The sequence below is a fragment of the Silene latifolia genome, chromosome 6 (genome assembly GCF_048544455.1).
Source record: "Silene latifolia isolate original U9 population chromosome 6, ASM4854445v1, whole genome shotgun sequence".
Taxonomy (NCBI): domain Eukaryota; kingdom Viridiplantae; phylum Streptophyta; class Magnoliopsida; order Caryophyllales; family Caryophyllaceae; genus Silene; species Silene latifolia.
Genome location: NC_133531.1, coordinates 125,803,085 through 125,815,495, shown reverse-complemented (window position 1 = coordinate 125,815,495; position 12,411 = coordinate 125,803,085). Strand labels below are relative to the sequence as shown.

Sequence of the window (12,411 nt, the reverse complement as noted above, 5' to 3'; positions counted from 1 at the left end):
CTCCCTGTGTACAGCTCTATCTTTGATGAGGCTGAGAGATGAGGTGGGGAAGTTCGGGATACATATGATTCAGAGAGGAGATGATGTGGGAGATTTGACAGTGCAGCCTGATCTTTATGATGATATTCGAGGTAAACAGGCTTTTGATCCTAAGATGGTTGAGTGGAGAGCTGGAGTAGAGAAAGGGACAGTGTCCCGATTTTCTATTCACACAGATGGTAGTTTGAGGTTTGATGGTAGGTGGTGTGTCCCTAATGATGAGGAGCTGAAAAAGACAATCATGACAGAGGCACATTGTACACCATATTCTGTACATCCAGGCGGAGACAAGCTATACAAGGACTTGAAGAACACGTTTTGGTGGCCTGGGATGAAGAAAGAAATAGCTGAGTTTGTGGCCCGTTGTTTGACATGCCAGAGAGTTAAAGGGGAACAGCGACGACCACAAGGTAAGATTCAGTCTTTAGAGGTACCTGAGTGGAAGTGGAAATCCATTTCTATGGATTTTATCGTGGGTTTACCAAAGAGTCAACAGGGTAATAACATGATATGGGTGATAGTGGATCAACTGACCAAGTCAGCTCACTTTATTCCAATGAAAGATACATGGACTAAAGCACAGTTGGCTATGACTTATCGAAAGAATGTGCTTAAGTTATATGGAGTCCCTAAGGACATAGTGTCTGACAGAGATGCGAGGTTTATATCACGGTTTTGGAAAGAGTTGCAGGAATCCTTGGGAACAACTTTGAAGATGAGTACAGCTTTTCATCCTGCGACAGACGGTCAGACTGAGAGAACAATCAAAACTCTTGAAGATATGTTACGAGCTTATGTGATGGACTTTGGTGGTAGCTGGGAACAGAGATTGGATTTGATAGAGTTTTCTTACAACAACAGCTATCACACTAGTATTGGCATGGCACCGTTTGAGGCTTTATATGGGAGGAGATGCAGGAGTCCGATTTGTTGGGACGACAGTGTTGAGGCAGTGGTTCTAGGACCAGAGATGGTACATGAGATGGTTGAAGAGATTAAGATGATCAGGGAACGGATGAGAGCAGCTCAGGATAGACAAAAGAGTTATGCAGATCTACATCGCCGAGATATAGAGTTTTAGGTTGGGGACAAAGTTCTTCTGAAAGTGTCTCATATGCGTGGGGTTATGAGATTTGGGAAGAAAGGCAAGCTGAGTCAGAAGTTCATCGGTCCTTATGAGATCTTAGAGCGTGTTGGGGAGGTTGCTTACCGTCTGGCTTTACCTGCTGCGTTAGAGAGAGTGCATAATGTGTTTCATGTATCACAGCTGCGGAAGTATGTGAGTGACCCGTCACATGTGTTAGAGGCAGAGAGCTTAGAGCTAGATGAGTCTTTATCATATCTTGAGGTACCTAAGCAGATTCTTAACCGGAAGGTTAGGAAGACTAGGAGTGGTGAGACAGTTTTGCTTAAGATCCTTTGGTCTAACCACGAGACTGAGGAAGCTAGATGGGAGGCAGAGGATATCATGAGAGAGCGCTACCCTTTCCTTTTCGATCAGGTATGTTTGGTTACGAGGACGTAACTTTGTTTCTTTTAGGGGGGTAGGAGATGATCGCAAAGAGTTTTTATGAGTCCTATACCTTTTCTTATGTTGTGTCGGCATGGTGGATATCGTTGAGTCGGGTTGAGTTTGAGTTGGAGTCATGTTTTATGTTGAGTTCTGTTTTGATTTGTCGAGTCTGGAGTGTTGTAGTGTGAGTCTTTGTTTGGTGTTGGTTTGAACTTCGGGGACGAAGTTCTTTTTAAGGAGGGAAGACTGTAATACTCTGTATTTATGAGTCTTGGGGTACTCTATCGAGTAGGCCTTACTCTGTCGAGTAAGGAAGTTTTGCGAAATAAAATAGTTTCTGACCTGTTGGGTACTCGATCGAGTAACTAGGGTACTCGATCGAGAAAGGGGGCACTCGATCGAGTACCTTAGCTACTCGATCGAGTAGCAGGTTTACGGGGGCTGTTTTGTCGGGTTTTGTTAATAATGCGATTAATGTATAAAACACTTCCGTCATTGTTTCTAAATCACTTTTCAAAACCTAATCACTGTGAGAAGAGAAAGCAAACTACGTTCATCACCTTAATCGCATTGTTAGCAAATCCCGGAGCTTGGAAGGTCGGATTTCACCTTTCTTTACATCGTTGTGATCCTTGCGTCGAGGGTAAGACCTTTGTACCATTTTTATTATATTTCTCCAAAGTTAGTTAAACCCTAATTTTGGGAATTGGGGATTTTGTTGTGTCATGTGCATAGTAGTGATTATGTGTTTGTATAATTAGGAGGAGGATTCGTAGAGGAAGCTTTCTGATATCAGCTGTGAGATCGTCTGATTATTGTGCTTTCCAGGTAGGGTTTTCCTACTCGGTATTACTTACATAATGTGTGGTGATTGTGCTGTAGTTAGTGTAATTGGTTGATTCAGACGGTTGTGGATATTGTGATTGTGATTGTTTGTCTGTGGTTCTCGAGATGCGTTCTCGGCTGAGTGGAGTCACTTGCGGGAGTGGCTTCACGCCCTAGTTTCGCCCTTCGTGGAACCCGCCACGGAAGGGGATGTGCACATTAATGGGACAGGGTTATCGCTCGGTATGATGAGCGGGGCTTAGGTGGGAACGGTTGCGGTACCCCACTGGCAGGGCTGGTCCAGTGGACAGTCGGTGACGGAGATGGAGTGGAGTGCTTGATTGTGTCTGATTGCTTGAGCTGTGTTTGTTGCTGTACGGTTGATTATATCGCTTGTGTAAATAATCGACCCGGTTTAATGTTTTAAAACTGCGGTGATCCATTCGGGGATGGTGAGCGAGAGATTGAGCAGTATGAGATGAGTCTTGGGATAGGGGGATGGCCACGATATGATGATAGAAGTCTTCCGCTGTAGCTTAGTATTTCCATAACATTTCGATTAGATCGATGAAATGATTAGTTTGAGAACATGTATTGTACTTTTGGTTTTGGTTTCGAGTTTGTAACCTTTCACTAAGTAATTCTATTTAAATGTTGTTTCTTCATTGTTTATTTGATTATCATTGCCTCGGGTAACCGAGATGGTAACGTCCTTATACCTGGGTGGTCCTGGTAAGGCACTTGGAGTATGGGGGTGTTACAAAGGGAGCCCAACAACAAAAAACAATAGGAAGCAACACCCGTCTACCTGATCAAACAAATACTCAGATCACAACAAAACCCGATTGTTGACCTTCCCTACCAAAAATCCCTCTTTTCAGACACAAACCCTTTTCTAACACCTCTGATCATCTTCTCCCCGATCACTACGGTCTGCTGCCCAGAAGCCGATCAATCCAAGTAGCATCATTTCTCTCAACCTTTTTATTAGTTGCATCTCTCAATCTAACTTGCAGCTCCTGAATAATATCTCGAGCAATTTTATGGGGACGATGCAAAATTGATTCATGCTTACAGAAGTTTCTTTGTCTCCAGATATGATAAAAGCAGGCATTTATCGTAGCATTAAGAACTCCCTTCTGTAATTGGGATCCCGATCTGGCGAGCCTCCATTCCAGCACATCCTGCAATGGTAATACGATACCAATCCAGTCCCCTACTACAGACATGACGATCTCACTGTACCGGCAAGCTAAGAACAGATGCGTAATACTTTCAGTATCAGCCCCACAGATATAGTAGGTATCCTCTTCACCAATCCCTAATTTAAGGAGTTTATCTCTTGTGTTCATGTTTCCATGATGATAGATCCAGTCTAGAAAAGCATGCTTAGGGATAGTCCAACTATTCCAGATTAATTTATGCCAACTAACCTCAGCTCCTCTAACTCTGAGATAGTCGTAGTCTCTAGCTATGGTATATTGCTGATGATTTTGAGTTTGCCATATCTGCAATTGATATGCATTGAGAAGATTAGTTTTGAATTGACAAATTTTCCTCCAGTACCACGCTGAATTCGTGGGAGGTGAATAATTTTTCCAGTTCACACCTCGAGACTTTAATTTAAACTGTATTTTCTATAAATTATAAATTCAGAAATTTAGTCAATTTTTAAAGCTTTTCGATTTTAGTTTACAATACTATTCCCTTGTTCCAGTAGTTTGTATACATTTAGGGGGATGTTTGGTAATGGAATTTCAGAAAAGGGAAAAAGGAATAATGAAGGACCCTCATTTCCTTTGTTAGTGTTTGTTTTCATAAATCAATCATTCCCTTTACCCCCACCACTACACCAACTCCCTCTACACCCATTCCCCCCATCCCCCTAGCGCATCCCACTCTCTTTCCCCCTTCATCACCAAATCACCCTAACCTAAAAACTACTCCCTCCCATCCACTCTTTTCTTTCCTATTTCCTAAAACGGATTATTCATGTTTTCTTCCTCTTTCCTTTTTGGGAAAGTTTTTATTAATATTATACTACTACATCTCTCCACTCATCAAACCCCACCATATCCTTTATTAATATTTAATTCTAATTATTCCAACCTCTCTCCAATAATCAAACCCCACCATATCATTTATTAATAGTTAATTCTAATTATTCTTACCTCTCTCCAATAACCAAACTCCACTCATCTCCTTTATTACACTACAAGAAAAACGCGGGTTACTGACGGCCCTACCGACGGAAAAAAGAGGCCGTCAGAAAACACGGGTTACTGACGGATGTGTGACGGAATTTCCGTCAGTAAAGTTTTCTGACGGATATCCCGTCAGTATCTATTGGCGCGTTGACCAAGTCAAAGGCGCCAAAAGAACTGTGACGGATATTCCGTCAGTAATCTTTTAATACTGACGGAAAATCCGTCAATGGTCTTAGCACGTTAAATTAGATTACAGCTGGAAATCACTTTTTCCTACTGACGGAATATCCGTCAGTTTTTTCAAAAAACTGACGGAATATCCGTCACTTGGTCAATTATTAGTTGGTGGTAGTGTGTGACAGGGTGTCACAATAATTGACCTCGACGGATATTCCGTCGCATTTTGAAAAAAAGCGACGGATATTCCGTCAGGAGTTTTACTTTAACTGACGTGTACAGTCCTTGCATTATTTTTCTGATAAAGTGAGCAGTGACGGATTTTCCGTCAGTATAATAAGAATACTGACGGAATTTCCGTCAGGATTTATATTTAACTGACGGAATTTCCGTCAGTGGTTTCTATTAACTGAAACACGCGAAGAGATCCTCCTTCACTTTACTAAAATTCCCCCAAATCAATTAAAATCGCCTTAACCCCTTACCTCCTTAAAACCCGACACCACCACCACCCTCCTTCACTTCCGGCGCCACCACCACCACCACCAACACCACCACGCCGTCGCCATCACTATAAGGTAATTAACTTTATCTTTTTCTTCTATTTCCTTTATCTTTTTCCTTCTCCTTCATCCTTTTCCTTCTCCTTTTCTTATTTATCTTTTTTTTTGTTAATAGTAGGCCGCCGCCTCCGCCAGCCGCCGCCGTCAATGGATGCATGCTTTTCTGGGAGGAAAATTCTAATCTTGAAGAATGTACAAAGTGTCGTGCATCTCGGTATAAAGGTAAAAAGAATTCAAGTGGGAGGCGAATTCCATGTAAACCAATAACTTATTTCCCGCTTGCGCCAAGGTTACAACGACTATATGCAACCAAGCACATAGCAGGTGAAATGAGTTGGCACTACAAAAACTCTCGATTAAGAGAAAGGGGGACAATGGCACATCCAAGTGATGGAGAGGCGTGGAAGCATTTCGATAGAGAGCATCCATATTTTGCAAGTGAACCCCGGAATGTTAGGCTAGGTTTGTGTACGGATGGATTTCAACCTTTTGGGCAGTTTGGGACGAAATACTCTTGTTGGCCCGTGATTGTGACTCCGTACAACTTACCTCCTTGGTTATGCATGAAGAGACAATTTCTGTTCTTGTCTGTGCTAGTTCCCGGTCCTAAGAATCCGAAAACAAATTTAGATGTTTTCCTCCAACCGTTGATCAAAGAGTTGAAACAACTTTGGGAAACCGGCGTGGACACCTATGATGTCTCTAAGAAACAAAATTTTCAATTAAAGGCTGCATTAATGTGGACGATCAACGATTTCCCGGCATATGGCATGCTTTCTGGTTGGTCCACAAGTGGATATCGTACCTGTCCTTATTGTCCTGAAAATGATCATAGATCTTTTTGGCTTAAAAATAGCAAAAAGGTTTGTTGGTTTGATTGTCACCGTGAGTTCTTAACACCTGATCATCCTTTCCGCGACAATTGTAAGCATTTTCTTAAAAACAGAAAAACTGAGAATCGCATAGCCGCATCGAAACTAACGGGTGATGAAGTGTGGGAATCCGTAAAAGACTTGCCTAAAATAGTTGATGCTTCTGATAAAGAATTGAAAAGATTGAAAGATCAGAATGAAGGTTGGTGGAAACAAAGCATATTCTGGGAACTTCCCTATTGGAAAACGTTGCTGATTCGACACAACTTGGATGTTATGCACATTGAGAAAATTTTTTTTGAACAACTTATCAACACCATCATGGATGTACCAGGTAAAACTAAATTTGACACTAAGGGTAAAGAAGACTTTAATGAACTTTGCTATAAACGGACCACATCATCTAGGTTTGTTTTATCAAACGCGGAGAAAAAGGCTCTATGTGACTGGGTTGCTAACTTAAAATTCCCGGATGGTTATGCTTCATATTTGAGTCGGTGTGTTGACCATAAAAAGATGGTGTTACATTCCATGAAAAGTCATGATTGTCATGTCTTTATGGAACGACTACTCCCCGTTGCCTTGAAAGAGTTGCTCCCGACAGGTCCTTGGAATGCAATAACTGAGATAAGCCAATTTTTTAGAGACCTGTGTACTTCTACTATTAGAGTTGATTCTATGGAACGTCTAGAGTCAAACATTGCGGAGATAATATGCAAGTTAGAGAAGATATTTCCCCCGTCTTTTTTCAATTCCATGGAGCATTTGCCTCTTCACCTACCTTATGAAGCAAAAGTTGGAGGACCTGTTCAATATCGATGGATGTATCCATTTGAGAGATTTCTTAATCATATAAAAAAAAGATTGGCAACAAAGCTCGGGTGGAGGGTTCAATATGCAACGCTTTTTTGTTAGAGGAAATTTCAAATTTCTGTTCTTTTTTATTTCAAGATCACATTGACACAAAAGCAAAAGACTTAGATGTTGGTGTAAATTCCGATGACCAGTTGAAATCTAAGTTACCTGAGTTATTCAATGATGACATGGGAACTACAACCGGAAAATGTATACAGAGGTACTTAACTGAGAAAGAGTATGAAGAAGCTCATTTTTATGTGCTAAGGAACTGTGGAGATTTTTTAGATACTTATGAAAAGTAAGTTAATACTTCATCATTACTCAATTGTTTTTTAATTATCAAATTAGATCGAATTTATAGGTAATTAATACATAACTAAAACATGCTTTCCCTACTTATAGGGAATTTGAGGCACATATCAAAATCAATTTTCCTGATGTCACATCCTCTGATGATGTTTGGGCATCACATGAGAAAAGTTTTCCGAAATGGTTCCGAAATCAAGTAAGTGATGATACATTTTCTTTGAAATTGAACTATACATTTAGATTTCTTATTAGATATTGAAAAAAATATAACAACTTAATTAACATTTTTTTATTCATAGGTTCATAGATTGAAGGATCATCTAATAATAGCTTTAGCATTGGGTCCTAGTAACATGGTGAAGTCTTGGAGACGGTATTCCATCAACGGCTATAAGTTTCGAGCTTATAAGGAGGGAGTTGATGTTTCGAAGTCTACGTTAAGCAATGGGGTTTCTGTGAATTCAACTGAAGGGTTGGACTACTATGGAACCCTAAATGAAGTAATTGAGCTTTCTTATTATGCCGGGCAAAGGGTTTATAGGGTTATATTGTTTAAATGTGATTGGCTTGATAATTCCCCACAAGGACTTAGTATCCATAAGGTTTATGAACTTGTAGATGTAAACGAGAAAAAGAAACTTCGTGGACATAACCCATTTGTGGCAGCTTTTCAAGTCGATCAAGTTTGTTATGCTCCTTATCCAACCATTAAGAAAGGTAATCAAGGCATTCAGTGGTCCGCGGTTTTTAAAACCAAGGCAAGATCACAAGTTGATGCTCCTATTGAAGAAAGTGTCTTTCAAGAAGATGTGGTTGTGAATGATCACTCAATTTCACCGATTTTGTTGGAAGATACAGATGATGAAGATGTATACGAAGTGACAGTGGAAAGAGGTCAAGGGGAATATGACAGAGACGTCGAAGAAGAAGGGGATGAAGTTGAAGAACTTATTAGATACGAAAATGAGGAATCAGAGGAAGAAGTGAGAGTGCTTTTTTCAAAGATGAACTGTTTTGATTTGTAGTGATAGTGATAGTGAGGAGGACTAGTTGTAATTGTACAATTATTAAACATTCAATAAAATATGCCCTCCGTTTTTTATTACTTGTCGTTCTAAGCTATTTGGTTTTTTGTTTTATACATGTCGTTTTAGCTTAACATCAATAGTGTGTTTAAATTTTGAAGATTTGGTTATAAGAAACCTCTCAATTCACCCAATAAAATGCATTAAAGAAGAGGCAAGTGGTAATTAGTTCACAGTTTTCCATAGTGTTTTTTTCAATTGTTTATATATACCCTGCAGAAATGGTTGTTTTGAACTAACGATTTGAATTGTTAACATGCAGTGATTATGCCGAACATTTTTCGCCGTATGATTGGGAGCAATAGTAAGGCAAATGCATCTCAACGGAATCGGGAGGACGACGAGGTTGAGGATGAGGAAAATCCTGAATTTCCATCGGATAGACAGAAGAACATGCAGGTGATTCTCTCGAGGCCCGTGCTCGGCCGGATCATTTTGGTAAGTTTATGTTAATTTTTCTTAAGTTTAAAAAAACTTAACATTTACGTTTTAATTTCAAATATTTATGTGTTTTTCAGGTGGGATGACGAACCAATCAAGAAATATGTTACTTGGTCATTCACCTCAGTAACACGAGAGATGAGTACTTCACTAGGTGGGGTGAAGCGAGTAACGCACAACGTCGGAAGATGTGGAATTACTTTGCGGTAATTATGTTTTTCAATAATAATTTTCTTAAGTTTATAATAATTTTCTTAAGTTTATAATAATTTTCTTAAGTTTATAAGAATTTTCCAAAGTTTTAAATAACTAATTTCACACTTGTTTTTTGAAACAGACTCATGTAAGATCCATCGATCGTGGGTATGATCCTATTCCTGAGTGGCAGGCGAGGGTAACGAGGCGGATTACCACTCTTATCAATGGAATAAAATATAACAAGAAACCGCCAAAGTGGGTGCCTGTTTCTTGGTTGGAGAACCTTAGTAATAGGCCAAATGATGCTACTTTTGCCAAACATTCGAAAATCAACACGGCAAATAGGAAGTCGGGTGGGAAAGATGGGAAAGCATTGGGCACCCACACTCTTGGTCGGAAGAGTTGCTCCGATGCTTTCAAGGAATTGGTAAGTATTGTTTATATTGCTTTTAAAAAGTGGTTAATATATATGATTGACAAAAATATACTTGATTTTACTTGTTTCCATAATAATTTCAGAGTCAAGAGGCCACCCCCCACAAGATGTTCATGAAGACGAAGAAAAATAAGAAGGGCGAGTGGGTTAACCCTCGAGCGGCTGATGTTGAGGTAAATTCTTGAATTTAATTTAATATTTATTTTTATTACAAAAAACGATAATCTCTTTCTTATAAAGATAGGTATATATATATATATATATCATTTCTGACGATTTTCTATTTTTATTTTTTTCAGCGTGATTTCCAAGAGGAGATGAGCCACCATTGCCACACAGGGACAGTCTCACGACGAGATTCGGGCCTACTACAAGGTCAGTAGGAGGATTTGACGAGAAGAACCGGATGTTTGGGACAGGGACCTACGGGGCCCAAATATGGTATGATCTTCCTCCTAACAAAGCTGGCCGACGGTCTTTATCTTATGCTCCTAGCATGATTTCACAACTTTCCACCCAAATGAATGATGAGCGATCCGCTCGAGTTGCTCTTGAAAGACGGGTTCGTGAACAGTTTGAAGAAATGGCGGCAATGAGAAAGGCTTGGGCTGATTTGCAAGCATCTCAACCCCCAAACACGTGTTCCCAATTTACTCCACATAGACGGGATGACTTTGGGGGTGGTGATGACGGGTTTGGAGGTATTGGTGGTAGTTTTATTGACCCTATAAACACTTAGAGCCTTTAAGTTAGAGCCTTTAGGTTAGAGCCTTTAGGTTAGAACTTTAGTTTAGTTAGTATTGTCGTCTAGTAAGTATGAAAGACATGGTAAAACAATTCTCTGTTTAATTTGTAAGACAATGTACAAATTTGACTATGTTTTTATGTAAAACAATTTGCGTCCCCTTCTCTTTTGTTGTCTATTGATTCCCGCATTAGCGGTCGACGTGAAAATGGATTCCCGCTTGGCGGTCGACGATTGGATGTGTTTTGCAGGTTTTGTTTATATTGGAAACGATGCAAATAGGCATCGTGGTGGCAAGACAGTCAGTATTTGAAACGATGCAAAAACGCATCGTGGTAGGCGTGACAGTTTCTTTGTTTCTGGCTGTTATTTAATACATCTGACGGAAATTCCGTCAGTAATTTTAAAATACCGACGGAATTTCCGTCACTGCGTTTTCCTCCCCATTTTCCAGATTTAACTAGAAACTGCCACGTGTCCCACAAACTGACGGAATTTCCGTCAGTAAAATTAAAAACTCGACGGAAATTCCGTCACTACCCTCTGTTAATTTGATTTGAAATCGCCACGTGTCCCACAAATCGACGGAATTTCCGTCGATAAAATTAAAAACAAACTGACGGAAATTCCGTCACTACCCTCTGTTAATTTGATTTGAAAACTTACGTGGAATGCCACGTGGCGGGGAGACCTGGCCACGGAAATTCCGTCGGTAATGCTAAACACTCTTGTGGAAATTCCGTCACTATTTACCTATAAATAAAGACGGATTTTCCGTCAAATATCCGTAGGATTTTTGGAAGACTGACGGAAATTCCGTCGATGCGGTATTTTCTTGTGAAATAAGTGACCACGATTCTGACGGAATTTCCGTCAGTAAATTGAAATACCGACGGAAAGGCCGTCAGTATGGGCTTTATTTTTCCGTCAGTTTCCCGCGTTTTTCCTGTAGTGTTAATATTTAATCTTAATTATTCATACCTCTCTCCAATTACCAAACCCTACTCATATCTTTATCAATACTATATTCCTCACCCTTAATCTCCGTGCTCACTTCAAAGGGGAAGAAAAGAGTGGATGGGAGGGAGTAATACCCACCATCACCATCCCTTCCTTACCACCTCAACCCGTCTGCCGTCACACCGACCGCTTCACTGTCGTCGCCGGCTGCCCTACCTCCGGCGATCCCACCCTTGCTGCTCCCACCCCTTAAACCTCACTCCCACCATAAGGCAACCCCAAAAACAACCTTACAACCGCCAAACGCCACCCCCATTACCCCACCCACCACCCCTCATTCCCGAAATACCCTTCCCCACCCCCGAAAACACCAGATCTAGGTATTTTTGGCATTGAGGGCAGGTATTTCGGGGATGGAGTTGGTGGACGTAGGGTTATCTTGAGGTGGGGACTGCATTTTAGATGGTGGCGGTGGCGTATGATGTCTCTTTAGCGTCGGAGGAGGGGCTGCCGGCGATGACGGTGGAAGTGAGGTTGTTCATGGGGCAGTAGGTGTGGTGGCAACACAGGTTGTTGAGGGTGAGGGAGGTGTTTTGGGTGGTGGATTAAGCTTGAGTTTAATTTGCTGGTTGATTTTCTCATTCCCTTTCATGGCATACCAAACAAGTGATTAAATTTAAGGGTTTTCCTTTCCTTTTGATGCGTGGTTTTTATATGTATTTATTTCATCTATTTGCACGGATTTCTATGCATTATTTTGTAGCGTAAGCTACCATTCTCCTTTGTATCGATTACTTTGTGCGTGTATGCATTTTATGCAGGATATTGATCCAAGTTCGTACAACGAACCAAATACCGTTTCTGGAGTTGTAACCTCGACGTTGGTGAGGAATAAGCTCGGAAATCGCACGGCAAAAGTTTTTATGACTGAAAATCGCACGATCCGAGAGCACCTTTTTAGTTTTTACTCCCTCTCATCCACTCTTTTCTTCCCTATTTCCTAAAACGGATTATTCAGGTTTTCTTCCCCTTTCCTTTTTGAGAAATTTTTTATTAATATAATACTCCTACCTCTTTCCACCCATCAAACCCCACTATATTCTTTATTAATATTTAATTCTAATTATTCCTACCTCTCTCCAATAACCAAACCTCACCCATCTCCTTTATTAATATTTAATCC

General features: G+C 40.5%; 1 protein-coding gene across 1 annotated transcript; it reads right to left on the bottom strand.

The window, feature by feature from the left end:
• Positions 1–3,303: 3,303 nt before the first annotated feature.
• Positions 3,304–4,258, bottom strand: LOC141588626 (uncharacterized). Its single transcript, XM_074410057.1, has 2 exons — positions 4,217–4,258; positions 3,304–4,014 (listed from the first exon to the last, which is right to left on the bottom strand). The coding sequence occupies exons 1-2, from the start codon at positions 4,256–4,258 to the stop codon at positions 3,304–3,306; spliced, it is 753 nt and encodes a 250-aa protein (XP_074266158.1).
• Positions 4,259–12,411: the final 8,153 nt, after the last annotated feature.

Coding starts and splice junctions, on each gene's coding strand:
- LOC141588626 (XM_074410057.1), bottom strand. CDS start 4,258: ATGGGGGGAATGGGTGTAGAGGGAGTTGGTGTAGTGGTGGGG. Junction 4,015..4,216: donor GAGTTGGTGTAGTGGTGGGG/GTAAAGGGAATG, acceptor TATAATTTATAG/AAAATACAGTTTAAATTAAA.